Below are 27,373 nucleotides of genomic sequence, written 5' to 3' on the forward strand. Positions count from 1 at the left end.
CCAATGTATCCAATCCCAGTGTGTCCAGTATATCCAGTCCCAGTGTCCAGTGTGTCTGGGCCCAGTGTGTCCAGCCCCAGCGTGTCCGGGCCCAGTGTCCAGTGTGTACAGTCCCAGTGTCCGGTGTGTCCAGTCCCAGTGTGTCCGGGCCTAGTGTCCAGTCCCAGTGTTCAGTGTGTCCAGTCCCACTGTCCAGTGTGTCAAGTCCTTGTGTATCCAGGCCCAGTGTCCAGTGTGTCCAGTCCCGGTGTGTCCAGTCCCACTGTCCAGTGTGTCTAGTCCCAGTGTATCCGGGCCCAGTGTCCAGTGTGTACAGTCCCAGTGTCCGGTGTGTCCAGTCACAGTGTCCAGTGTGTCCAGTCCCAGTGTGTCCGGGCCCAATGTGCAGTGTGTCCGGGCCCAGTGTCCAGTCCCAGTGTTTACAGTCCCAGTGTGTCCAGGCCCAGTGTCCAATGTGTCCAGTCCCAGTGTGTCCAGTATATCCAGTCCCAGTGTCCAGTGTGTCTGGGCCATGTGTGTTCAGTCCCAGTGTGTCCAGGCCCAGTGTCCAATGTGTCCAGCCCCAGTGTGTCCAGTATATCCAGTCCCAGTGTCCAGTGTGTCCAGTCCCACTGTCCAGTGTGTCCAGTCCCAGTGTATCCGGGCCCAGTGTCCAGTGTGTACAGTCCCAGTGTCCGGTGTGTCCAGTCCCAGTGTGTCCGGGCCCAGTGTCCAGTGTGTCCGGGCCCAGTGTCCAGTCTCAGTATATCCGGGCCCAGTGTACATTCCCAGTGTCTGGTGTGTCCAGTCCCAGTGTGTCCAGCAGATCCAGTCTCAGTGTCCAGTGTGTCCAGTCCCAGTGTCCAGTGTGTCCGGGCCCAGTGTCCAGTCTCAGTGTATCCGTGCCCAGTGTCCAGTGTGTCCAGTCCCAGCGTATACAGTCCCACTGTCCAGTCCCAGTGTGTCCGGGCCCAGTGTCCAGTGAGTAGATTCCCAGTGTCCGGTATGTCCAGTCCCAGTGTCCATTGTGTCCAGTCCCAGTGTGTACAGTCCCAGTGTATACAGTCCCAGTGTCCAGTGTGTCCAATCTCAGTGTGTCCAGCCACAATGACCAGTGTGTCAAGTCCCAGTGTATACAGTCCCACTGTCCAGTGTGTCCAGTCCCAGTGCGTTCGGGCCCAGTGTGTACAGTCTCACTGTCCAGTGTGTCCAGTCCCAGTGTATCCGGGCCCAGTGTCCAGTGTGTCCAGTCCCAGTTTATACAGTCCCATTGTCCAGTGTGTCCAGTCCCAGTGTGTCCGGGCCCAGTGTCCAGTGTGTCCGTACCCAGTGTGTCTGGGGCCAGTGTCCAGTCCCAGTGTGTCCGGGCCCAGTGTGTACAGTCCCAGTGTGTCCGGGCCCAGTGTGTACAGTCCCAGTGTCCGGTGTGTCCAGTCCCAGTGTGTTCAGTCCCAGGGTGTCTGGGGCCAGTGTCCAGTGTGTCCGGTCCCAGTTTATACAGTCCCATTGTCCAGTGTGTCCAGGCCCAGTGTCCAGTGTGTCCGGGCCCAGTGTCCAGCGTGTCCAGTCTCAGTGTCTTCAGGCCCAGTGTCCAGTCCCAGCGTATATAGTCCCACTGTCCAGTCTCAGTGTGTCCGGGCCCAGTGTCCAGTGAGTAGATTCCCAGTGTCCATTGTGTCCAGTCCCAGTGTGTCCGGGCCCAGTGTCCAGTATGTACAGTCCCAGTGTATTCAGTCCCAGTGTCCAGTGTGTCCAGCCACAATGTCCAGTGTGTCCAGTCCCAGTGTATACAGTCCCACTGTCCAGTGTGTCCAGTCCCAGTGCCTTCGGACACAGTGTCCAGTGCGCCCGGGCCCAGTGTGTACAGTCCCACTGTCCGGTGTGTCCAGTCCCAGTGTGTCCGGGCCCAGTGTCCAGTCCCAGTTTATACAGTTCGATTGTCCAGTGTGTCCAGTCCCAGTGTCCAGTGTATCTGGGGCCAGTGTCCGAGCCCAGTGTGTACAGTCCCAGTGTCCAGTGTGTTCAGTCCCAGTGTCCAGTGTGTCCGGGCCCAGTGTGTACAGTCCCAGTGTCCAGTGTGTCCGCGCCCAGTGAATACAGTCCCAGTGTCCACTGTGTACAGTCCGAGTCACTGAGCAGCGGCGAGGGGGCGGGGCCAGGGGCACTGCGATTGGTGGATTTTGAAACACGTCGCGTGGGCGCCGCCCAATGAGAGGCGGGAGCGGCGGTTTGTGTTTGAAACGGCGGCGGTTGGCGGGCGCGGGATGGCGGCGAGCTGGCGGGGCGGCACTCGCATTGCCGAATCCGGTAAGAAGGCGGCGGCGGCGGCGGCGGCGGCGGGTCTGTCAGTGAGGGGCACGGCCCGCCTCCCGGGGCCGGGGTCGTCAGTGAGGGGCACGGCCCGCCTCCCGGGGCCGGGGCTGTCAGTGAGGGGCACGGCCCGCCTCCCGGGGCCGGGGCTGTCAGTGAGGGGCACGGCCCGCCTCCCGGGACCGGGGCTGTCAGTGAGGGGCACGGCCCGCCTCCCGGGACCGGGGCTGTCAGTGAGGGGCACGGCCCGGAGTCGGGGGCCCGGTCAGTGAGGGGCACGGAAGACGGCCTCGGGGCAGTGGCTGGAGCCTGCACCGGGTGGGTTCGGGAGGCTGCTGCCCCGGTTCCGGGGCTCGGTTACCCTGAGCTCAGGGTGCACCTTTATTGGCATCGCCAATGCTGGGGCAACATTGCTGTTATACAAGACTTGCATTTATATAGCGCCTTTCACAACCTCGGGACGTCCCAAAGCGCTTTACATTTGGAGTGTAGTGACTGTTGTAATGCGGGAAACGCGGCATCCAACTTGCGCACAGCAAGCTCCCACACACAGCAATGTGATAATGACCAGATAATCTGCTTTAGTGATGTTGATTGAGGGATAATTATTGTCCAGGACACCGAGGATAACTCCCCTGCTCTTCAAAATAGTGCTATGGGATCTTTTACGTCCACTTGAGAGGGCAGATGGGGCCTCGGTTTAACGTCTCATCCGAAAGACGCACCTCCGACAATGCGGCACTCCCTCAGCACTGCAATGGGACTGTTGGCCTCTGTCACTGGAGTGTCAGGCTAGATTTATGTGCTCAAGAGTAGGACTTGAACCCACAAAGCCCTCTGACTCCGGCGAGTGTACTACCCACTGAGGCACACAGCTAAATTAATTTGATCCACTTGCGTTGCTGTTTAGTTGCCTGTTAGCTACTTTTAATATCTCATGTCAGGGTTTTGGAGCATTGGGATCCCCTCACCCTTTTTATACCCAGGGAAGTGACCGGGGCCCAGCAGAGGTGTGAATCTGGGGCCCAGAAGAGGCGAGGGCCCAGGGGCAGCACGGGCCAGCCCACACTGCGATATGTGTGTGCGCACTAGGTCTGTGCAGCAGAGCTGGTCTCCAGTTAGTCTTGAGTAAACCTTGCCACTGGGCCAAGACCAAGCTCTGTCAAGCCCGTGTAGTGCAACGGCCACCACACATTTAAAAAAAAATCCACACACAGGCATCTTCCACCCTTCATGATGTAGTTCAGGATCTGGAATATTAGATCCTTCATTGAAACACCTGTGAACTCATCCCTTTTTTGGCATGGAAGCAAGTCATCCTCGCTTGAGGGACTGCCTATGATGATGATATACCCAGGGCTGATCTCTCAGTCATTCTGTGCCGGAGGTGGACTGTCAGTTTGGCTGGTGTGTTGTGTCACACCTCTGTGGAATAGCTGCTGGTACAGGTATCACAACATGCTGCATCTACTGGATTTACACCGCTGCAGCATGTTAATAAGTTGCACGAAGACCGGCAGAGTGAAAGACAGTAAAAATGTGGTGCCTGGACTGTTGATTCCTAGACCACTAGTCTTTTTTAAAATCCATTGCGTTCCGTTGCTGCCCTCTGCCAGATCTGTGCATCGGCAGCAGGTGATGCAAGAGCAGTATATAAAAAGCAACTGATCTTTACATGTACGGGCTCTGTGGCAAGGAGCGCAACTGTTTTTTTTCCCCCTAACTGGCTTAGCTCTTGTATTTCAAAATGTTGTCAACTCTTCTTGTGCCCGGAGCAACCACTCTAATCGTGAAATGTGTAACTTTACCACGAGGATCTTAGCAACATGTAGTCTTGTTTTATTTTATTCATTCATGGGATGTGGGCGTCCTGGCAAGGCCAGCATTTATTGCCCATCTGTAATTCCCCTTGAGGTGGTGGTGAGTCCGTGTGGTGAAGGTATTCCCACAGTGCTGTTGGGCAGTTCCAGGATTTTGACCCAGCGGCAAAGGAACGGCAATTTATTTTCAAGTCAGGATGGTGTGTGACTTGGAGGGGAACTTTCTGGTGATGGTGTTCCATGCGCTTGCTGCCCTTGTCCTTCTAAATAGTAGAGATGCTGTCAAAGAAGCCATGGTGAGTTGCTGCTGTGCATCTTGCAGATGGTACACACTGCAGTCATGGTGCGCCGATGGTGGAGGAAGTGAATGTTTCTGGTGGTGGATGGGGTGCCAATCAAGCCGGTTGCTTTGTCCTGGATGGTGTTGAGCTGCTTGTGTTGCTGCACTCATCCAGGCAAGTGGAAAATATTCCTGACATAGAAACATAGAAAATAGGTGCAGGAGTAGGGCCTTCGAGCCTGCACCACCATTCAATAAGATCATGGCTGATCATTCACCTCAGTACCCCTTTCCTGCTTTCTCTCCGTACCCCTTTCCTGCTTTCTCTCCATATCCCTTGATCCCTTTAGCCGTAATGGCCATATCTAACTCCCTCTTGAATATATCCAATGAAACTGGCATCAACAACTTATTGCGGTAGAGAATTCCATGGGTTAACAACTGAGTGAAGAAGTTTCTCCTCATCTCGGTCCTAAATGGCTTACCCCTTATCCTTAGACTGTGACCCCTGGTTCTGGACTTCCCCAACATCGGAAACATTCTTCCTGCATCTTACCTGTCCAGTCCCGTCATAATTTTATATGTTTCTGAGATCCCCTCTCATTCATCTAAATTCCAGTGAATATAAGCCTAGTCGATGCAGTCTCTCCTCATGCCAGTCTTGCCATCCTGGGAATCAATCTGGTGAACCTTCGCTGCATTCCCTCGATAGCAAGAACGTCCTTCCTCAGATTAGGAGACCAAAACTGAACACAATATTCCCGGTTGGGCCTCACCAAGACCCTGTGCAACTGAAGTAAGACCCCTGCTCCTATACTCAAATCCCCTAGCTATGAAGGTCAATATGCCATTTGCCGCCTTCACCGCCTGCTGTACCTGCATGCCAACTTTCAATGACTGATGTACCATGACACCCAGGTTTCGTTGCACCTCCCCTTTTCCTAATCTGCCGCCATTCAGATAATCTGCTTTCATTTTTGCCACCAAAGTGGATAATCTTTCATTTATCCACATTATACTGCATCTGCTATGCATTTGGCCACTCAGCTAACCTATCCAAGTCACCCTGCAGTCTCTTCGCGTCCTCCTCACAGCTCACACCGCCACCCAGCTTAGTGTCCTCTGCAAACTTGAAGATGTTACACTCAATTCCTTCATCTAAATCATTGATGTATATTCTAAGTAGCTAGGGTCCCAGACTGAGCCCTGCGGCACCCCACTAGTCACTGCCTCCCATTCTGAAAAGGACCCGTTTATCCCGACTCTCTGCTTCCTGTCTGCCAACCAGTTCTCTATCCACGTCAATACATTGCCCTCAATACCATGTGCTTTAATTTTGCACACTAATCTCTTTTGTGTGGGACCTTTTAAAAGCCTTTTGAAAGTCCAAATACACCACATCCACTGGTTCTCCCTTGTCCACTCTACTAGTTACATCCTCAAAAAATTCTAGAAGATTTGTCAAGCATGATTTCCCTTTCAGAAATCCATGCTGACTTGGACCGATCCTGTCACTGCTTTCCAAATAAATGTGCTGCTATTACATAATAATTGATTCCAACATTTTCTTCACTACTGATATCAGGCTAACCAGTCTATAAATACCCGTTTTCTCTCTCCCTCCTTTTTAAAAAAGTGGTGTTACATTAGCTAGTCCATAGGAACTGATCCAGAGTTGATAGACTGTTGGAAAATGATCACCAATGCATCCACTATTTCTAGGGCCACTTCCTTAAGTACTCTGGGATGCAGACTATCATGCCTTGCAGGTGGTGGAAAGGCTTGGGGGAGTCAGGAGGTGAGTCACTCGCCACAGAATACCCAGCCTCTGACCTCTTGTAACCACAGTATTTATGTGGCTGGTCAATGGTCACCCACAGGATGTTGTTGATGGGGGATTCTATAAAGGTACACCAGCAAGAGACATAAAAACAGATTGTAAAAGTTTCTATAGGTATGTAAAAAGGAAAGTATTAGTGAAAGTGAACATGGGGTGGGAGGATTCAGGAATGAGTAAACTTAAAAGCAGCAAGAGAAATATTAATGGCTCTAGGGCAGAGTAGAGTTTTGGGGACAAATGAGCAGAGTGGGTCAAGAAGGGACAGAGGGAGTAACTAAGGTAATAGGGCATCAGTGACTAAGGTGACATCAGGGAAGAATAGAAATAAGTCAAAGGTAAAGGCACTATATCTGCACGAAGCATTCACAACAAAATAGATGAATTAATAGCGCTGATAGAAATGAATAGATTTGATCTAATAGCCATTACGGAGACTTGGTTGCAAAGTGACCATGTTTGGGAACTAAATATTCCAGGATACTTAGCTTTTAGAAGAGATAGGCAAAATGGAAAAGGAGGAGGGGCAGCCCTGATAAAGGATGGGATAAAGACAGTAGACAGAAAGGATCTTAGCTCTGAAAATCAGGTAGAATCCATTTGAGTGGAGCAAAGAAACAGCAAGGGGCAGAAAACATTAGTGGGAGTTGTATACAAGACCCCCTTGTTAAGTTTTAAGTTTATGTCTGCTAGTGTAGTTTAATCTATTAAATAGAGGCATGGCAGGGCATGGTCCCATGGAGTGCACATCTTGTGCCACGTGGGAAGTCCTGGATGCTTCGCGTAGCCTGAACAACCACATGTGAAGGAAGTGTTAACAGCTACAGCAACTCGAGCTCCGCGTTTCGGAGCTTGAGCTGCGGTTGGCGTCACTGCAGTGCATCCGCGAGACTGAGAATTTTGTGGATAGCATGTTTCTAGAGGTGGTCACTCTGCAGCTTAAAAGTGTGCAGGCAGAGTGGGAATGGGTAACCACCAGACAGATGAGGAAGACTAGGCAGGTAGTGCAGGAGTCCATCTTGCTTTTCAACCAGTATTCTGTTATGAGTATTAGTGAGGGCAATGGTGCCTCTGGGGAGTGCAGCCAGAGCCAAGTCCGAGGCACCATGGGTGGCTCAGCTGCACAAGGGAGGAGAGGAAGATAAATGGCAGAGCAATAGTAGTAGGAAATTCGATAGTCAGGGGAGCAGACGGGTGTTTCTGCGGCCGCAGACGTGACTCCAGGATGGTATGTTGCCTCCCTAGTGCCAGGGTCAATGATGTCACAGAGCGGCTGCAAGGCATTCTGGGGGAGAGGTCGTGGTCCATATCGGTACCAATGACAGGTAGAAAGAGGGATGAGGTCCTGCAGGCAGAGTTTAGGGAGCTAGGAGAGAGATTAAAAAGCAGAACCTCAAAGGTAGTAATCTCCGGGTTACTGCTGATGCCACGTGCTAGTGAGTACAGAAATAGGAGGACAGAGAAGATGAATGCATGGCTGGAGAGATGGTGCAGGTGGGACGGCTTTAGATTCCTGAGACATTGGGACCGTTTCTGGAGGAGATGGGACCTGTACAAGCCGAAAGGGTTGCATCTCAACAAAGCTGGGACCAGTATCCTTGTGGGAGGGTTTGCTAGTGCTGTTTGGGAGGGTTTAAATTAGCTTGGCAGGGGGATGGGAACTGGAGAATAGATTCAGTGGGGAGAGAACCAAAGCTGAAATTGGGCAGCAAAAAAGTAGAAAGTGAATTTGGAAGATATAAGAAACAAGGGCTGGAAAATAGACAGCAAGGGAGTTTGGCACCACTAAAGGACTATAGCGAATAAGGCAGATGAGCTGCAAGCACACGTGGGAGTACTGTTACTGAGACATGGCTGAAAGAAGGGCAGGTATGGCAGCTCAACATTCCTGGTTACAGTGTTTTCAGATGGGATAGAGAGGGAAGTATTAAAGGAGGAGGGGTTGCAGTTAAATGTGGATTATTTTCCCTCAATCTGGTTCAGCGAATTCACTGAGTCGAACACCGTTGCCGCTTATAACAAAGCAGACTTTATTGTTAGATTCATCGGCCGGGACTTATCAGAAAGAAGGAATGCTCTCTCTATAGAACGCACCCACTTCCTACGGACAAGTGCCGTTGCATTGTAAAGGTGCAACGGTTATACATTTTCAGTACAAGATACAATTAGAATGACATTCAGTTCAGCCTATCCCCTTTGATCCCTCCTTCCCTTTGTCCACTCATGAGCCGACATCTGTATGGGCTGTTTTTACACAGTGAGCCTTTCTTTCCCTGTTAATGTTTCAAGTTTAGTGGTATGACTAGTAAGACCTTGGAGCCAGTCTGTTAGTTGTGTCTGTTGTAACATTTGCAGTCTGAGATTTTTAAGGCTATTCCTCCATGAATCCTTTGTTCAATTTTCACTGTCCCTATACATTTTCCCACATTCTCAACTTCAATGTCTGTATACATTCTCAGTATACATTCTCATTTCCCCCTTTTATCATTCCATGAGAAGCCTTAGGATTATTCTAGGAGTATCGCATTCAGCCATTCACACTCTCTTTCCTGAACCTTCTTGTCGAGTAGGTCTTTAGTTTGCTGGATCATAACCCGGGAGCCTGTGACCACAAGAGGGTTTGCTAACCTTGCCATCATGACTTTACAACAAAGGTTAAAGCAACCAACAATCAAGCAACAGGTAATTATTACTACGATGAGAATAATTGCCCCATGCATTAGATAGGATCCCCAGGATCCATCTAATAGCCAATCAAACCAGCTAGATCCTCCTGCTGGCGTGGATAACTTCTTCACCTCCCTTCTTATATGATCAACGAGATTGGTTATGTTTTCTGAACTATCGGGAATGTAAGTGCAACATTCAGATCCTATCAGGGCACACGTTCCCCCTTTCTCAGCTAACAGATAATCGAGGGCCATTCGGTTTTGTAATGCTACGGTCCGCATTGCTACCATTTCGGCCGTGATGTCCTCCAGAGCTTCAGCAGTATGGTTAGTTATCTGTTCCAATACCCTCTCTAGGTTCTGTACTTCATCCATGATGCGTCCTATCCCGTATGGGAACATCATGACTCCAAAGAACCTTTTGGCGGGGGTGAGGGCTTGCTTGTGTCAGCTGGAGGCATGTGCTTCCGCCAGGGTACGTATTTGCCGCACAAATGGCACCACATATCCCAGATAGCAGGACCCTGTCCATCGCCTAGGCAACCAGGACCGCACACAAAATATGTGCCGTTATACGCTGCCTTCTGATATATTGTTTCCGGGTCCCAAGACTGGGCCCACAGACCTCCACCTGTTTTATTCGGAAGGTGAGAGAGGATAGTGACTCGTGCACCTGTGGTGATGTTGAGACTGTGTTTGCAATTGCTGTACCCTATGATATGTCCCTTGCTACTGGTGTCATTTCGGGTTAAACATATGTTCCCGGTTGGCCTCCCAATCCCCGAGGTATTAGTCAGTGCTAAGAATGGGGGTTCCTTTTCACGGTCGTAGGTTGGTTAATACCATCCCTGGAACGTTTGACTAATTGGGTACCCAGCACTCTCCCACTTGGTAACGTCCCTATGGTTGTCCACGTGGTAACGGTATATTGCTCCTCCTGCCCTCCGTGATCCCCCTTTTGACCCGCCTTTCATCTCTCGTATTTGCATTGGCCCCCCCTCCTCCCATGCTAGTCTGGCTCAGAAGCCACTTGACAGTCTCAGTTAGGGCCAGTGGAACGGGGCGCAAAGGAATTCCACCTTTGGAATGTATAGGGATATGTGAGCACACCCAGCATCTAGAAAAGTTCCCATTTTGCGCATAAACATAAGACATGTACAAAAAGGTGTTTACATGGAGCTCTCGTTTCAGTCTCCCCTCCCATGCGCCGCACCTGTCGTACACCAACGCTATTATACAGACTGTGGCACACAGACACAGTTTCATCTTATTACTCGGGAACAAAATGTTTCTTGTAGCGTCTCTATGGACAAGGATAAATAGTCCGAATATTTTGCTGATTAAAAGAGTTCGGTTTTCTCGCCTCTCTTAGGTCACCGTCGGTGTAGCTGGTTGTCTATCACTACGGGTAGAAGTTCAAACTGGTCTCCTCGGGACCCACTCGTTTAGTCAGGACGCTGCGAGAGAGGACCTTGTTCAACTATGGAGAAGAGAAAGTCTGGAACAGAAACAGGAGTTAGAATAACCAGTAAAATAGGTTCGTTAGAGGGTGGTGAGCTTGCAGTGGTGCAGGTGAACCCAGGCACTTCTCCCCTCAACCTTAGCTGCAGTGGGGGTAGTAAGTAACACCTGAAAAGGCCCCTCCCATCGTGGCTCTAATCCCTTCCGAATCCATTTCTTAATCAGGACATACTTCCCTGGTGCCACGAGGGACGATTCGGGTAAAACTGGGAGGTCGAGGTGAGCATCTCGAACCTGGTTGTGGGCTATTCGCAGAGCCTGTGTCAGAGAAAGAACATAGGTGGTCATTTCCTCAGTCATGTGGTGGAATTGGACAGTGGAGGGGACATTCTGATTCCAGGGGGTCCTAAGGGGCCTACCATAAATGACCTCAGCGGGGGTCAGTCTAGCCTTACCGGTGGGAGTGGTTCGGATCTGGAATAGGGCTATAGGAAGGAGTTTGAGCCAATTGAGTCCGGTTGATGCTACCAGTTTTGCAAGCTTGGTTTTAAGAGTTTGATTAGCACGTTCAACCAGTCCCGCAGCTTGGGGTCGGCAGGCACAATGCAGCTGCTGGTTAATGCGCATCTGGGAACAGAATTCTTTGTTAACTTGGCCAATAAAATGAGGGCCATTATCGGAACTCAGTCGAGCTGGGATACCATATCTAGGAACAATTTCCCTCATTAACACCTTAACAACAGTTTGAGCCTTATTGTCCAGGGTAGGGTAGGCTTCGATCCATTTGCTAAACACATCTACTATTACTAACACATATTTGTAACACTGAACTCTTTGCAACTCAATGTAGTCCAACTGCAATGTCTCAAAGGGACCTTTGGGTAGGGGTGTCTTACCCCAATCACAGGGGACTCCCTTCCCTGGATTATGCTGCTTGCAAACCAGGCAACGACTACTGATGTTCTGGGCCAGCGCCAGGAGTCTAGGGTGCCACCAAGTGACCAAAAGTGTGTCACTTGTTGTCCTTGCTCCACAATGAGTAGCAAAATGCATACATTCAATAACCCATAGGGCCAACTTGTCAGACCTGCAAGTCTGTTCCGCGGGAGTGGTCCAGAGTTTAGAAACATTGTCATAAGTACATCCATAATTTTTCCACAACAGTTTATCTTTTTCAGGAGCGTCCTCCTGTGCTTTAATATTTTGAATGGTTGGCATTGGTTTTTCCGAGGCTAACTTATCCTTTGCAGGACTTTTAGTTTGACTCATCATTCTGGGCACTACCATTTGTTGTCCACGAGAGGCCTGTTTGGCCTCTTTGTCAGCACAGTGGTTCCCTATATCAACCGGAGATTTTCCGGTGGTGTGGGAGGTACATTTAACAATGGCAATGCGCTTGGGGAGCATGAGGGCTTGCAACAGGTCAGATACCAGTTGCCTATGGGATATCTCACTCCCCTGTGAGGTTAGGAATCCCCAATTTTCCATAATTGTCCGAAATCATGGGCTACCCCAAAGGCATACCTAGAGTCGGTATAGATATTGACCTTGAGGTCTTTAGCCAAGATACAGGCTCGGGTGAGGACAAATAGTTCAGCTTGTTGGGCGGAATAGGCGGTTTCAAAGGCGGCAGATTCCAAGACCTGATTCTCCTGGTTTACTATGGCGTATCCTGAAATTCGTGCACCTTCTGGGTCAATAGAAGAGCTTCCGTCAACCTACATAATACAGTCGGGGTCCTCCATTGGTACATCAACTAAATCTTCCCTGACCGAGGTGACCTCTTGAATTAAAGATAAACAGTCATGACTGGGTTCTTCCTCATCTTTGGGTGGCTCAGTAAGAAAACAGGCCGGATTAATGGCAGTACAGTTCCGAAAGGTCAGCTTAGGATTATTTAGTAGGTAGATCTCATATCTGCTTTGCCTGGCCATGGTAAGGTGTTGAGTCTGCAGTTGACCCAGGAGGGCAGCTACGGAGTGAGAGGTGTATACAACAATATCCTGCTGGAGGGTAAGGTTGGCAGCGGATTGAAGGCTATTGTAGATGGCGGTTAATATTTGAGTACATACAGGGTGCCCCAAGGCAACGGGGTCTATTTTGGAAGAGTAGTCGGCAACAGGCCTATGCTTATCCCCGTGTTTCTGAGTTAAGACAGCGGTAGCACAGTCTTTCAGGATCGTACAATACAGTTGAAAGGGCCGGTCATAGAGGGGCCGGCCAAAAGCCGGAGCTTGCAACAGGGCTGTCTTTAGTTCCTTAAAGGCTTGGACGTCTGCGGTTTTTATTTTAAAGCTGCCTTCCTTGTTTGTATACGGTGTGAGGTGCTTAGTCATCAGGGCAACATTAGGGATCCAGGATCTACAGTAATTGATCATCCCCAACCACTGTCGCATTTGTTTAGCTGTGCTAGGGACTGGAAACTGGCAAATCGGTTCGACTCGGCTAGCCTCCAAGGCTCGGTGGGTGCCTGATAAAATGATCCCAAGGAACTTGACTTGAGACTGGCCAATTTTGACCTTTGATGGGGAAACTATGTATCCCAGGGAGGACAAGTAATTCAGTAACTGATTAGCATCCAACTGATTAGCATCCTCCTGATTACTTGATTCATCTGCGCTGGCTACCAGTAAATCGTCCACATACTGAATCAAAGTGGATCCCTTAGTCAGCGTGAGGGACTGTAACTGTCTCTGCAGGCACCTTGAGAATAAGGTCGGGGAGTGGATGAACCCTTGGGGAAGTCTAGTCCAGGTAAATAAATTGCTGTCCCTGGTAAGTGAAGGCGAATAGGTACTGACTCGCCTGGGCTAGCGGCAAGGCGAAGATCTTGGCGTTTGCTGGGATTAATGACAGTATCTGTGCTGGGTTGGGAACCAGAGCGTGCAGGGGCTGGACGATAGCATTGATAGCTCGAAGGTCTTGGACTAAGCGGTATTCGTTTGGCTTGCCTGGCTTAGGGACTGCCAGTATAGGGGTATTACACGGGGACTGGCATTGGACCAAAATCCCCTGTTCCACTAGTCCCTTGATCAATCGGTGGATACTTGGTATTGCCTGTGGTTTCAGTGGGTACTGTCGGATAGAGGGCCAGTCCACGTTGCCCTGCACTGGGATCTCAATGGGAGTATAACCAACTTGGGAGGGGTCCTCTGCCCATACATGAGGATCCACATAGTCAGGTATGTTAGAGCCAGTATGATGCTGCAGAGTCGTTAAGACCTTCTCGGGGTCCCTGTGGAATTGGACTGTTCGGCCATGTTTTACAATCTGCAAATCCAGGCTGGTAGGGTCAGCCTCGTCTATAGCTTGGCGCACCATAATTCCTAAATCTTTAGCGTGGTGGGGAGGTAATACTTCACGAGTAATATGTGGTGCCACCATCAGGGGCTGTCTCCACAGATTCTTATCCATTTCCACTAAAACTGCCTTCCCTTCCGGTCCAGTCACTCTAGCCCTTAAGAGAATTTCCTTCTCTTCCCCTTCGTGATCCTGATAAAAGTTATGGAGATCCTGATTCTTGCCGCTGGGATCTTATGCTAGGGTCACATGATAAGGTGCCTGCGGCAGGTCCGGAGACCACCATTGAGGGGTCCTAGTGGTATAATACTGCCGCTCAAGGGTTCCCTGTTTTACAATAATCCCATCATCTCCGCACTCCAAATGCAACTGGAATTTGCAGAGGAGGTCTCTAGCCATCAAGTTACAGTCCAGATTGGTTGTGATAACAAATCGATGTTCCACCGATTCTTCCTGGTAACCTACTTTAACCGGTTCTGACACCGGGAATGTAGAGACTTGTCCCAGGAACCCTGACAGTCCCTGTGTTTCAGTGGAGGCGGCGAGTTTAAGCTTCGACTGTACAGAAGACATAGAGGCGCCCGTATCTATCAAGAAGGGTTGCCATTCATTCCGAATTTTTAACGATATCATCGGTTCCCTGTACAATCAAGCTACGTAGTCAATACGAATAATCGGGGGACGGTTGGCCAAAGGGGTTGTTCTGGGAGAAGTTAGTGTAAGATCCCCGTCCTCTTTTTTTTTTTTTCCCCCCCCCCCCTTGCCCCCCTCTTCCTCCTCTTCCTGCTCTTCCTCTTTTGTGCCGATCGAAGGGGCACTCTACCTTCCAATGTCCTTCTTGCCCACAATTGAAGCATTGCCCTCTCCTTCCCCAGCCCCGACCGCTTCCTCTTCCTGATCGGGAAGGACCGTGTGATGTCCATAGTTTGCTGGGGTGTTGGGTATACCCATATCCCCGGTTATCTACCCAGCCCCTTGCACAGTACTGTGGTTCCATTTGATATTCTCTCGGGTCGAGTTTCGGTCTTTCCCCTTGAGGAGGCTCTCCCTTTCTAGTCACGTATTCAGTCTTGACCCGGGTTGGGGGCGCACCTCCCCCCTCTCCTTTCTTTTCCTGCCAATAATATTTCACTGCCCTTTCCATCTGGGCTTTACTGTTATCTGCCCAATTCATATTTGTCTGGATAGCGTGAGCAATCGAATAGGGCAGGCACTGAAGTAGGATAGCGCAGAATTGAGGTGAATCCTCTCCCGCCCTGAAGGCATTATCTCCTGATTGACCTCCGTATATTTCAATGAATCTTTCCACGAATTCGTCGGCAGTTTCGTCTTGTTTGGGTTTAGTTTCTAATACTGCGGCCATACTGATGGGCTTCTGAAGGGTCGTGCCGAGAGCAGTAAAAACAGCGTTTAGGTGATCCTGGGCATTGTTAGGGTGAGCAGCCATCAACGCGTCATGGGTTGCACGTCTTGGGTGAGTTAGAAATCGGGCATGCTCAGTTGGGCTCAGGGTCTGCTGTACCAGGGCCCACAGGTCCCTTGACTTTGCATTATAAACTGCGATGGTAGTTCGAAGATGATCTATAAACTTGACAGGTTCTCTCTTTCGATCTGGTATGGTGGCCAGAATGGCCATAATTTAGTTCGGTTTCCAAGGCACATAGACATCTATGGTGGGGTGGTCTGCAGCTTGTGCATCAGGGTTTGGCATTGGTCGGACCGGGAATTGTTGCCGGGGCTTTGGGATGGGGGCGTCAACCTCGGAAGACGTTTCTGGGTCGGAGGGTGGCTCGGAGCCGTCTGACTGCGCAGCACCTCCGCATCCTGATCGGCGGGAGTGTTTGTTTTGCCTTTCACGACTGGTATTCTGACTCGCGGATTTACGGGACTGCCTGTGCTTTCGAGATGTAGATCTGCCCTTCCGGGTGTGAGATCTGGTCCTCTCGGCTACATGGCTCGTGAACTGGGGATCTGAGTCGCTATCAGAGAATGAAGGGTCCGTTTGGGCTTGTCGGTTCGTTGGTGTGGGGTTATCTTTATCTTTACCTCCTACCGCCGGAGTGATAGGTGGAGGTGGACGGGAAGAGGACTGTGGTAAAGGGCCAGGGGCTGCGGGAGGCGCCGTTGGGCGCCGAGTCAGTGACCATTCATCAATTTCCTCATCAGCCTCGGTCAACGCAAGGCCAACCATTTGACTACGTAGTCGGTCAATACCTTTCTCGGAGGTCCCAGTGGAACTCTTAGTACGTTTCTCGTGCGCGCACTCTTTCTTTAAGATGTCTACGGTTTTAATATGTCCTCCTTCTGTCAATGAAAGCCCTAATTTAGTGACGTTTTCCTGCGAACTCGACAGAATTGATGCATCTTTTAGCTTTTGACAGTAATGCCTTCATGCGGCTATCAGATCCCTATCCCCTTTCCCCCGTCCCCCCCTTCCAAATTAATCCCTGCGCTCGTTTTACTACCTCCAAGCTTTTGGTGCCTCCTAGTGGCCATTGATCATCTCCTAGTAATTTATTCAAAGTTCCAGATAACAGTCTAAATTGTTCAGCTTTTTCAGGGAATTCCTCACACAACTTTTGTAGTGGACTACCGGTATTCGTGGTCCTATCTAAATGATTACCCATCCTCGCGTCTCCCCGCGTAGGATGTCCTAATTAATCCCGATCCCTTGCGTCGCCTCGCGTTGGATCCGGGTCCTAATTAATCCCGATTCTCCCCGCGTCGCCCCGCGGTGGTTTCAGTTATCTTACCCAGAGCCTAGGCGGACCAAGATCGACGCCGTACCTGGCGTAAGTACAATTTTAAATTTACACAGTCCCGCGGCTTGATTTACCTAACTCCCTAACCTCCGCGCGATTATCTATTCCTCCGCGTCTCCGCGCGGTTTTCCTGTTCACGTCGCCGCGCGATTCCTCTGCATCTCTGCGCGGTAAGCCTTACTTAATTTGTTCTAGGTTCCAGATTTACCTATTCTAACCTATCCTTCCGAGTCGCCGCCCGGTTCGTGTCGCCGCGCGATTTCCCTATCTTTCCCTATTCCAAGTTTAAAAGGTATTCACCAGATTGTCCTAGATCTCGTTCAGAAGCTACCTGAGAACCAGCGAGTGGCTAAACTTTCCTCAGACTTTTGAAACCAAAGGAAACTGGAGCGGTATTGAAATTACACTCACTCCAGTGACCACTTTCCTCCCGTCTCGTCCAAGGCTATTCTGGCTCTTAATTCGCAAGTTTTCGGCAGTCGTCTGTTGAGATCCCACTTCTGACACCAAATGTAAATGTGGATTCTTTTTCCTCAATCTGATTCAGCGAATTCACTGAGTCGAACACTGTTGCCGCTTATAACAAAGCAGACTTTATTGTTAGATTCACCGGCCGGGACTTATCAGAAAGAAGGAATGCTCTCTCTATAGAGCGCACCCACTTCCTACGGACAAGTGCCGTTACATTGTAAAGGTGCAACGGTTATACATTTTCAGTACAAGATACAATTAGAATGACATTCAGTTCAGCCTATCCCCTTTGATCCCTCTTCCCTTTGTCCACTCATGAGCTGACATCTGTATGGGCTGTTTTTACACAATGAGCCTTTCTTTCCCTGTTAATGTTTCAAGTTTAGTGGTGTGACTAGTAAGACCTTGGAGCCAGTCTGTTAGTTGTGTCAATGTTGTAACATTTGCAGTCTGAGATTTTTAAGGCTATTCCTCCATGAATCCTTTGTTCAATTTTCACTGTCCCTATACATTTTCCCACATTCTCAACTTCAATGTCTGTATACATTCTCAGCAGTATTAATTAAAGAAATAATTACAGCTGTGAGAAGGGATGATATGTTAGAGGGGTCATCAAACAAGGCCATATGGGTTGAATTGAAGAACAAAAAAGGGGTGAATACACTACTGGGGGTGTATTATAGACCCCCAAACAGTCAGATGGAGATAGAAGAACAAATATGTGGGCAAATTGCTGCGAAATGCAAATATTATAGAGCTGTAATAGTGGGGGATTTCAACTACCCTAATATTAATTGGGGAAAAAAGTAGTGTGAATGGTACAGAAGGTATTGAATTCCTAAAATGCATTCAGGAGAACTTCTTTGGCCAGCATGTAACAAGGGAGGGGCGGTTCTGGACTTGGTTTTGGGGAATGAAGAGGGGCAGGTGGAGGGGGTATCAGTGGGAGATGATTGGTGCTAGTGATCATAATTCAGTAAGACTTAGGGAAGTTATTGGAAAGGACAAAGGTGGACCAGGAATAAAACTTCTCAATTGGGGTAAAGCCAATTTTGCTGAGCTGAGATGGGATGTGGTCAAAGTGGACTGGAAACGGCTACTTGATGGTAAATCAGTGTCAGATTAGTGGAAGGCATTCAAGGAGGAGATCCTGAGGGTACAGAGCAAGTATGAGCCCTGAAAGAAAAAGGGTGGGACTAACAAATCTAGAGCCCCCTGGATGTCAAGGGACATACAGGGTAAGATAAAGAAAAAAAGGGAAGCAAATGACTGATTCTGAGAACTCAATACTGCAGAAACTTTAGAGGAGGATAAGAAGTGCAGGGATGCAATTATAAAAGCTATCAGGAAAGCAAAGAGAGAGCATGAAAGAATGTTGGCAAGTAAAATTAGGGCAAACCCAAAGATGTTTTATAAATACATTTAAGAGCAAGAAGATAACTAGAGAAAGAGTGGGACCTATTAAGAGACCATAAAGGAAATATGGGTGTGGAGGCTGAAGACATGGGTATGATTCTTAATGAATACTTTGCATCTGTTTTCACAAAAGAGGGGCAGTGCAGATATTGCAATGAGGGAGGAGGAGTGTGAAATATTAGATGAGATAAACATAGTGCGAGAGGAAGTATTAAGGGGCTTAGCAACTTTGAAAGTGGATAAATCCCCAGGCCTGGGTGAAATGTATCCCAGACTGTTAAGAGAAGCAAAAGAGGAAATAGCAGAGGCTCTGATCATCATTTTCCAGTTCTCTTTGGCTACAGGTGTGGTGCCAGAGGACTGCTAATGTTGTACCTTTGTTTGAAAAGGGAGAAAGGGATAGACTGAGTAATTACAGGGCAGTTAGCCTAACCTCAGTTATTGGAAAAAGTCCTGAGGGACAAGATAAATCTTCATTTGGAAAGACATTGATTAATCAAGGACAATCAACATGGATTTGTTAAGGGAATGTCGTGTCTGACTAACTTGATTGCATTTTTCGAGGAGGTCCAGGAGGGTCGATGAGGACAGTGCACACGATGTAGTGCATATGGATTTTAGCAAAGCTTTTGATAAGGTCTCACACGGCAAACTGGTCATGAAAGTAAAAGTCAATGGGATCCAGGGCAAAGTGGCAAGTTGGATCCAAAATTGGCTCAGAGGCAGGAAGCAAAGGGTGATGGGTGTTTTTGTGACTAGAAGCCTGTATCCAGTGGGGTTCCGCAGAGCTCAGTGCTGGGTCCCCTGCTTTTTGTGGTATATATCAATGACTTGGACCTGAATGTTGCGGGTATGATAAAGACGTTTGCAAATGACACTAAAATAGGCTATGTAGTTAATGAAGAAGAAAGCTGCAGGAACATATCAATGTACTGGTCAGGTGGGCAGAACAGTGGCAAATGGAATTCAATCTGCATAAATGTGAGGTAATACATTTGGGGAGGTCTAACATGGCAAGGGAATACACATTAAATGGTACGACACTGAAAAGTGTAGAGGAACAAAGGGACCTTGGAGTGCAGGTCCACAGATCCCTGAAGGTAGCAGACCAGGTAGATAAGGTGGTTAAGGCGGCATATGGAATACTTGCCTTTATTGGTCGAGGCATGGAATACAAGAGCAAGGACGTTATGCTTGAACTGTATTTTTTTTTTAAACTCGTGAGGCCGCAGCTGGAGTACTGTGTGCAGTTCTGGTAATCACATTACAGGAAAGATATGATTGCACTGGAAAGGGTGCAGAGGAAATTTACAAGGATGTTGCCTGGACTGGAGAATTTTGGCTATGAGGAAAGATTGGAGATGCTGGGTCTGTTTTCTTTGGAACAGAGGAGGCTGAGGGGAGACCTCATTGAGGTGTATAAAATTGATGGGACTGGATAGGAAGGACCTGTTTCCCTTGGCAGAGGGGTCAACAACCAGTTGGCATAGATTTAAAATAATTGGGGTGAAGTATAGGGGAGATATGAGGGGAAATGTCTTTACCCAGAGAGTTGTGGGGGTCTGGAACTCACTGCCTGAAAGGATGGTAGAGGCAGAAAGCCTCACCACATTTAAAACGTACTTGGATGTGCGCTTGAAGTGCTGTAACCTACAGGGCTACAGACCAAGAGCTGGAAAGTGGGATAAGGCTGGATCGGTCGGTCGATGGGCCGAAATGTCCTCCTTCCGTGCTGTAAAATTCTATGATTCTATGAATCAGTAATGGTAATGTCAGGCAGAGTATTAATCAGGAAATTAGAGGCGCGTGTGACAAGGATGATATAGTAATCATGGGGGACTTTAATCTACATATAGACTGGGCAATCCAAATTTGCAGTAGTAGTGAGGAGGATGAATTCATGGAATATATACAAGATAGTTTTTTAGTATTGTGCAATGAGAAAGGGTTAATTAATAACCTTGTAGTAAAGGGGACTTTAGGGAAGAGTGACCATAATAGAATAGAACTTTATATTGAGTTTGAAAGTGATTTAGTTAAATCCGAAACTAGGGTCTTAAATCTAAACAAAAGCAAATTATGAAGGGACGAGGGACGAGTTGACTAAGGTAGATTGGTAAACTGCATTAAAAGGTATGACGGTAGACAAGCAATTGATAGCATTTAAAGAATGAATACCTAACTTACAACAAATATACATTCCTTTAAGGCACAAAAACCCCACAGGAAAAGTGGTCCAACCGTGGCTAACGAGAAGTTAAAGATAGTATTAGATTAAAGGAAGAGGCTTACGTTACCAAAAAGAGTAGTAGGCCTGAGGATTGGGAGGATTTTAGAATTCAGCAAAGGAGGACCAATAAATTGATAAGGAAAGAGAAAAAAGAATGCGAGTAAATTAGCAAGAGACATAAAGACAGATTTTAAACGTTTCTATAGGTTATGTAAATAGGAAGAGATTAGTGAAAATAAATGTGGGCCCATTAGAGGCGGGGACAGGTGCAATTATAATGGGGAATAAGGAAATGGCAGAGACGTTACCTTCACAGTAGAGGACACACACAAAATTCCGGAAATAATAAGGAACCAAGGGTCCAGAGAGAATGAGGAACATAAAGAAATCGGTATTAGTAAAGACATAGTGCTGGAGAAATTAAAGGGACTAAATGATGACAAATCCTTTGGACTTGACAATCTGCATCCTCGGGTTTTGAAAGAGGTAGCTACAGAGATAGTGAATGCACTGGTATTAATCTTTCAAAATGCCCTAGATTCGAGAACAGTCCCCAAGGATTGGGAGGAGCAAACATAGCCCCGCTATTTGAGAAAGGAGGAAGAAAAAAAACCAGGGAACTATAGACCAGTTAGCCTGACATCATGAGTAGGCAACATGTTAGAATCTATTATTAGGGACGTGGTAACAGGGCATTTAGAAAATCGTGCAGCGTCGAGAATCCGGAACCCTTGGGACCGAGGCCGTTCCAGATTCTGGGCTTTTCTGGACTTTCAATCGTCTTTCTGACGTCATGAATCTGAAAACACCCGAGCCCAGGTTCGGATATTTCCAGATTTCAGAACGTCGGGGAGGGGGGTGCCGAGGAGCTGTTCCGGCCGGCCCCGCCATTGAGGTGGTGTTCTGGTGAGCTGGCGAGGAGCCCCGAGGTAAAGGCAGCGGCGGGGCCCCGAGGTCGGCAGCGGCGGCTGGTCTGGATTCCGGAACATTTTACGGATTCCGGACAACCCTGCCGTCGTTCGATATGGATTCCGGGACATTTTGGATTCCTGAACTCTGGATTCTTGATGCAATGTCCCGAACCCGGAACTCCGAAAACTGGAATTGTCCAAAAATCGAACATTTTGCACATAGCTGATGGAGTCATCCGGAATTATTGTCTGAAAACTGGACATTTTTGAGGCAAAGCCCAAAATCTGTTACAGATTCCGTCGAGGACTCCAGATTTCAAACAAGAAAATCAAGTCTGAAATCTGGAATCCGTGACCAAATCCATGTCGGATTTTGGGTTTTGTCGGATTTCAGCCCTCGTCGCTCAAAACCCGGCACTGATTCAGTCGAAGAATCCGGATTTCAGACTTGATTTTCTTGTCTGAAATCTGGAAAAACCGAAACGGACTCAGTCCTGAGGATTCTGGGTTTCGGACGTTGTTGCCTGTATGATTAGGCTGAGTCAACATAGTTATATAAAAGGGAAATCATTATAACAAATCTGTTTAAATTTTTCGAAGATGTAACTAGTAGGATGAATAAGGGGGAACCGTTGGATGTAGTGTACAGTTGAGCGTCCCGAATCCGGCAACCTTGAGGCCGAGCCAGTTTTTGTGTTTTTCCGGACTTCGGAACGTCTTTCTGACATCCAAAATCTGGAAACACCCGAGCCCAGGTTCAGGTATTTCCGGATTTCGGAACGTCAGAAAGGGGGGTGGTGGGTGTTGCTCTCCGAGGAGCTGTTCGGGTCGCCGGCCCCATCCAGGAGGTCATCGGGTGGGACTCCACCGAGGAGTTCTTTGGGCAGGCCCTGTCACAGAGGAGGTGTTTGGGCGAGCCCGCCGCTGTGGAGGTGTTCGGGCAGCTGCGGGGCCCCGAGATCGGCGGGTCCGGATTCCGGAACATTTTACGGATTCCGGGCAACCCTGCTACCAATCGGTCCAGTTCTGCAATATTCCGTACTCCGGATTTTGGACACTCAACCTGTATTTGGATTTTTTAAATGCAATCTAAGGTTCCATACGTGGTTATTACACAAAATAAGGGCTCATGCGATTGGGAGTAATATATTAACGGACAGAAAACATGGTAGGAATAAATGGGTCACTTTTTCAGGTTGGCCGTCGTAACTTGTAGGGTACTGCAAGGATCGATGCTGAGGCCTCAGCTATTTACAATCTATGTCAATTACTTAGATGAGGGGACCGAGTGTAATGTATCCAAGTTTGCTGACGATACAAAGCTAGGTGGGAAAATAAGTTGAGAGGAGGCTAAAAAGGAATATGGACAGATTAAGTAAGTGGACAAGAACATGTCAGATGGAATATAATGTGGATAATTGTAAAGTTATCTACTTTGGCAGGAAAAACAAAAAAGCAGAGTATTTTTTAAACAGCGAGAGACTGTTGGTATTCAGAAGGACCTGGCTGTCCTTGTACAAGAATCACAGAAAATTAACACGCAGGTACAGCAAGCAATTAGGAAAGCAAATGGTATGTTGGGTTTTGTTACAAAGAGATTAGAGCAGAGGTGAATAAAATGCAGCCCGGCAAGTCATTCTATCCGGCCCACTGGACGAAGCAGAAAAAGAACGCGAGCCAGAGTTGGATCTGCACATTAGTTTAGCCACACTCCCTTCTTGTGGGTCAGAGATGGATCCCGAACTGCAGCCAGGCAACACAGTAATAATTCAATTTAACAATTCGCGAAATGGTTTTCCCCGGCCTGATCTTAAAAGGATCCGACGCTGACAATTTCATGGGCACAAAGGTATTTCTGGTGATGTCATTGCCTGATCGGAACAGCATCTCCTGTGTTTCTCGCTTGGGTCTTTGTTTTTGTCCCTTGATGGAGGTGTGCAACTCTGAAAGTCAGTCACCAGAAATGAAAGCCACTTTTATCTCCATTGCTTATTTAACCGCAACCAATTCCGACCATCGCGTCGTAACAAATTGGATGCATTGCCAGGTCGAGCAAGAGCTTGGGCATCTGCTCACAAGCCAAAAAAACAGATTTTTCTTGTCCGCTGTGGTTGAGATGTATTTGATGTATATAAAAGATATCCCAAGCTCAAACACATCCCCTCTTTTTTTAATTTTTTCCTTCATTTAAAAGTAAAGGTATTTTCTCGCCTTCCACTTTTGGTCTTTGTGGTCTATACTATTTGTTCAAGTTATAAAGCAAATAATCCACCCACGCATCAGAAAGCGCAGTAATTCCTCATCATGCTGATGTTACCTGGTCAAAAAGAGCATGGTGACCTGGTCAAAAAGAGTGCAGATTGACATTTAATGAGATCAAATTAAGAGCCTGTTTATAGAAACATAGAAATTTACAGCGCAGAAGGAGGCCATTTCGGGTCATTGTGTCCGCGCCGGCCGACAAAAAGCCCCACGGCCCTTGGTCAGCAGCACTGAAAGTTACATATAAACCCATGAACAATGACAAGGGCAAAGAGCAGCCAGCCCAACCTGTCCGCCTCACACAACTGCGACATCCCTTATGCTGAAACATTCTACACTCCACCCCAACCAGAGCCATGTGATCTCCTGGGAGAGATAAAATCCCAGGCCAATTTGAGGAGAAAAATATCTGGGAAAATTCCTTTCCAACCCATCCAGGCGATCAGGAGATCATCCTGGCTGTATTCAATTCCCTGCAGTACTTACCATTAATATTGCGTCAGCCAACCGGTCATCCAGTCTAATCCCAATTACCAGCTCTAGGTCCGTAACCCTGCAGGTTACGGCACTTTAAGTGCCCATCCAACCATCTCTTAAAAGTGGTGAAGGTTTCTGCATCCACCACTCTTCCAGGCAGCAAGTTCCAGATTCCAACAACCCTCTGCGTAAAGAAGCCCCCCCCCCCCCCGCTCAAATCCCCTCGAAACCTTCCATCACCCACCTTAAAACTATGCCCCCTCGTAATAGACCCCTCCACCAATGGAAATAGGCCCTTGCTATGTCCAGGCCCCTCAATATTTTGTACACCTCAATGAGGTCTCCTCTCAACCTCCTCTGTTCCAATGAGAACAAACCCAGCCTATCCAATCTGTCCTCATAAGTAAGATTCTTCATTCCAGGCAGCATCCTAGTCAATCTCCTCTGCACCCTCTCTAGTGCAATCACATCCTTCCTATAATACGGTGACCAGAACAGCACGCAGTACTCCAGCTGTGGGCTAACCAAAGTATTATACAATGTAAGCGTAACCTCCCTGCTCTTATATTCTATGCCTTGGTCAATAAAGGCAAGCATTCTGTATGCCTTCTTAACCACCTTATCCACCAAGCCTGCTACTTTCAGGGATCTGTGGGCAAGCACTCCAAAGTCCCTTTGTTCATCTACACTATTAAGTGGCCTACTGCTTAATGTGTATACCCTTTCCTTATTAGCCCTCTCAAAGTGCATCACCTCACACTTCTCTGAATTAAATTTCATTTGCCATTGCTCTGCCCACCTGACCATTAGATTGTTATCCTCCTGCAGCCCATGACTTTCTTCATTATCAACCACACGGCCAATTTTGGTGTCGTCTGCAAACTTCTTAATCATACTCCCTATATTCAAATCTAAATCGTTGATATATACCACAAAAAGCAAGGGACCCAGTACTGAGCCCTGCGGAACTCCACTGGAAACATCCTTCCAGTCACAAAAACATCCATCAACCATTACCCTTTGCTTCCTACCTCCAAGCCAATTTTGGATCCAACTTGCCACTTTGCTCTGGATCCCATGAGCTTTAACCTTCTCGACCAGTCTACCATGTGGGACCTTATCAAAAGCTTTGCTAAAATCCAAATACACTACATCATAGCACTACCCTCATCGACCCATTGGTTGAATTTTTTGAGGAGGTAATCAGGTTTGTCAAACACGATCTTCCCTTGACAAATCCGTGCTGACTGCCCCTAATTAATCCCTGCCTTTCCAAATGTAGATTTATCCTGTCAGGATTTTTTCCAATAATTTTCCCACCACTGTAATTACTTGGCCTATCCCTTTCTCCCTTCTTAAACAAGGATACTACATTAGCAATCCTCCAATCCTCTGGCACCATGCCCAGATCCAAAGAGGACTGGAAAATGATCAAAGTCTTTGCTATTTCCTCTCACTTATTTATGCAATAAATAAACACATCCTCTTAAGCTAACACAGCTGCACAGTTAAACATGTCTCAGTTTGGACCTTTTTATGTTCCCAAAAAACAAATATGCTCACTCCTTTTCACCACACAAGGAGAAGCCCAACATCTTCGTGCTTCGGTTCCTCGTGTGTTATAGCAGAGTGAGGAGCTTTTGATAAAGTCAGCTCATGCAAAGATGGAAAAATTGCAAAAAGAGAATTTTTTTGCTGCTCTGAGAAATTGTGTGCACACATTTTACAATGATAATAGGAACATTTATATAATAAAAAGCTAGTGATCAAGTAGTGTTTAAATGGGATCATGCACTCCAGACAAATCTAGTTTTCCTATTTGGTAATTGGTAGATATTGCTGCTAGAATTTAAAATAAGTGTCGAAGGCTCTGCAAATAATTTGGGAAGTAAAAATCTTTTCCAGCGGCAGGAGCTGGTGAGTGGCCGGCACGGGACCTCGTGATTGGTGTGTAGCCGTGCACTGGTGTGTGGCCCTCAACAGCTCACCAAAACTTAAGTAGCCCCCCAGATCAAATAATTGCCCACCCCTGGATTAGAGTATGAGTAAAGAAGTCTTGCTACAATTATACAGGACATTGGTGAGGCCACACCTGGAGGCTGTTCAAAGAAGGTTCACTAGGTAGTTTCTGGAGATGGGGGGGTTGTCTTATGAAGATAGGTTGAGTAAGTTGGACTTATACTCATTGGAGTTCAGATGAATGAGAGGTGAAAGATCAAAATATATCATTATAGGAAGTCTCTCGAAACCGAGACTTAATTCCACTAAGTGAGTTCTCGGGTGACTGTACAGTCCAATATGGCAATTACAGTCCAATATGGCAATTACAGTCTCTGTCACAGGTGGGACAGCCAGTCGTTGAAGGAAAGGGTGTATGGGACTGGTTTGCCGCACGCTCCTTCCGCTGCCTGCACTTGATTTCTGCCTGCTCTCGAAGACGAGACTCGAGGTGCTCAGTGCCCTCCCGGATGCTCTTCCTCCACTTAGGGTGGTCTTTGGCCAGGGACTTCCAGGTGTCGGTGGGGTTGTTGCACTTTATCAAGGAGGCTTTGAGGGTGTCCTTGAAATGTTTCCTCTACCCACCTGGGGTTCGCCTGCCGTGCAGGAGTTCCGAGTAGAACGCTTGCTTTGGGAGTCTTGCTGTAGTGATACCCGCTCTCCTGTGTGGTTCAGAGACATGGACCATATACAGTAGACACCTCAAATCGCTGGAGAAATACCACCAACGATGTCTCTGCAATATCCTGCAAATCCCCTGGGAGGATAGACGCACCAACGTTAGTGTTCTCGATCAGGCCAACATCCCCAGCATCGAAACATATAAGATACTGAGGGGTCTCGACAAGGTGGATACAGAGAGGATATTTCCACTCATAGGGGAAACTAAAACTAGGGGGTATAGTCTCAGAATAAGGGGCCGCCCATTTAAAACTGAGATGAGGAGGAATTTCTTCTGAGGGTTGTAAATCTGTGGAATTCTCTGCCCCAGAGAGCTGTGGAGGCTGGGTCATTGAATATATTTAAGGTGCAGATAGACAGATTTTTGAGCGATAAGGGAGTTAAAGGGTTATGGGGGAGCGGGCAGGGAAGTGGAGCTGAGTCCATAATCAGATCAGCCATGATCTTACTAAATGGTGGAGCAGGCTCGAGGGGTCACATGGCCTACTACTCCACCTATTATGTACAGT

General features: G+C 47.9%; 1 protein-coding gene across 1 annotated transcript in view; it reads left to right on the plus strand.

Moving 5' to 3' along the window:
* Positions 1–2,201: 2,201 nt before the first annotated feature.
* The window catches only part of LOC139235069 (uncharacterized), a 70,830-nt gene continuing 45,658 nt past the window's right edge, over positions 2,202–27,373 (plus strand). The window contains exon 1 of the mRNA XM_070866197.1: positions 2,202–2,286. Coding sequence (XP_070722298.1) covers positions 2,244–2,286 — 43 coding nt within the window. The 5' untranslated portion in view covers positions 2,202–2,243. The remainder of the gene's footprint in view (positions 2,287–27,373) is intronic.

Source organism: Pristiophorus japonicus, chromosome 22, assembly GCF_044704955.1.
Source record: "Pristiophorus japonicus isolate sPriJap1 chromosome 22, sPriJap1.hap1, whole genome shotgun sequence".
Classification (NCBI taxonomy): Eukaryota; Metazoa; Chordata; class Chondrichthyes; family Pristiophoridae; genus Pristiophorus; species Pristiophorus japonicus.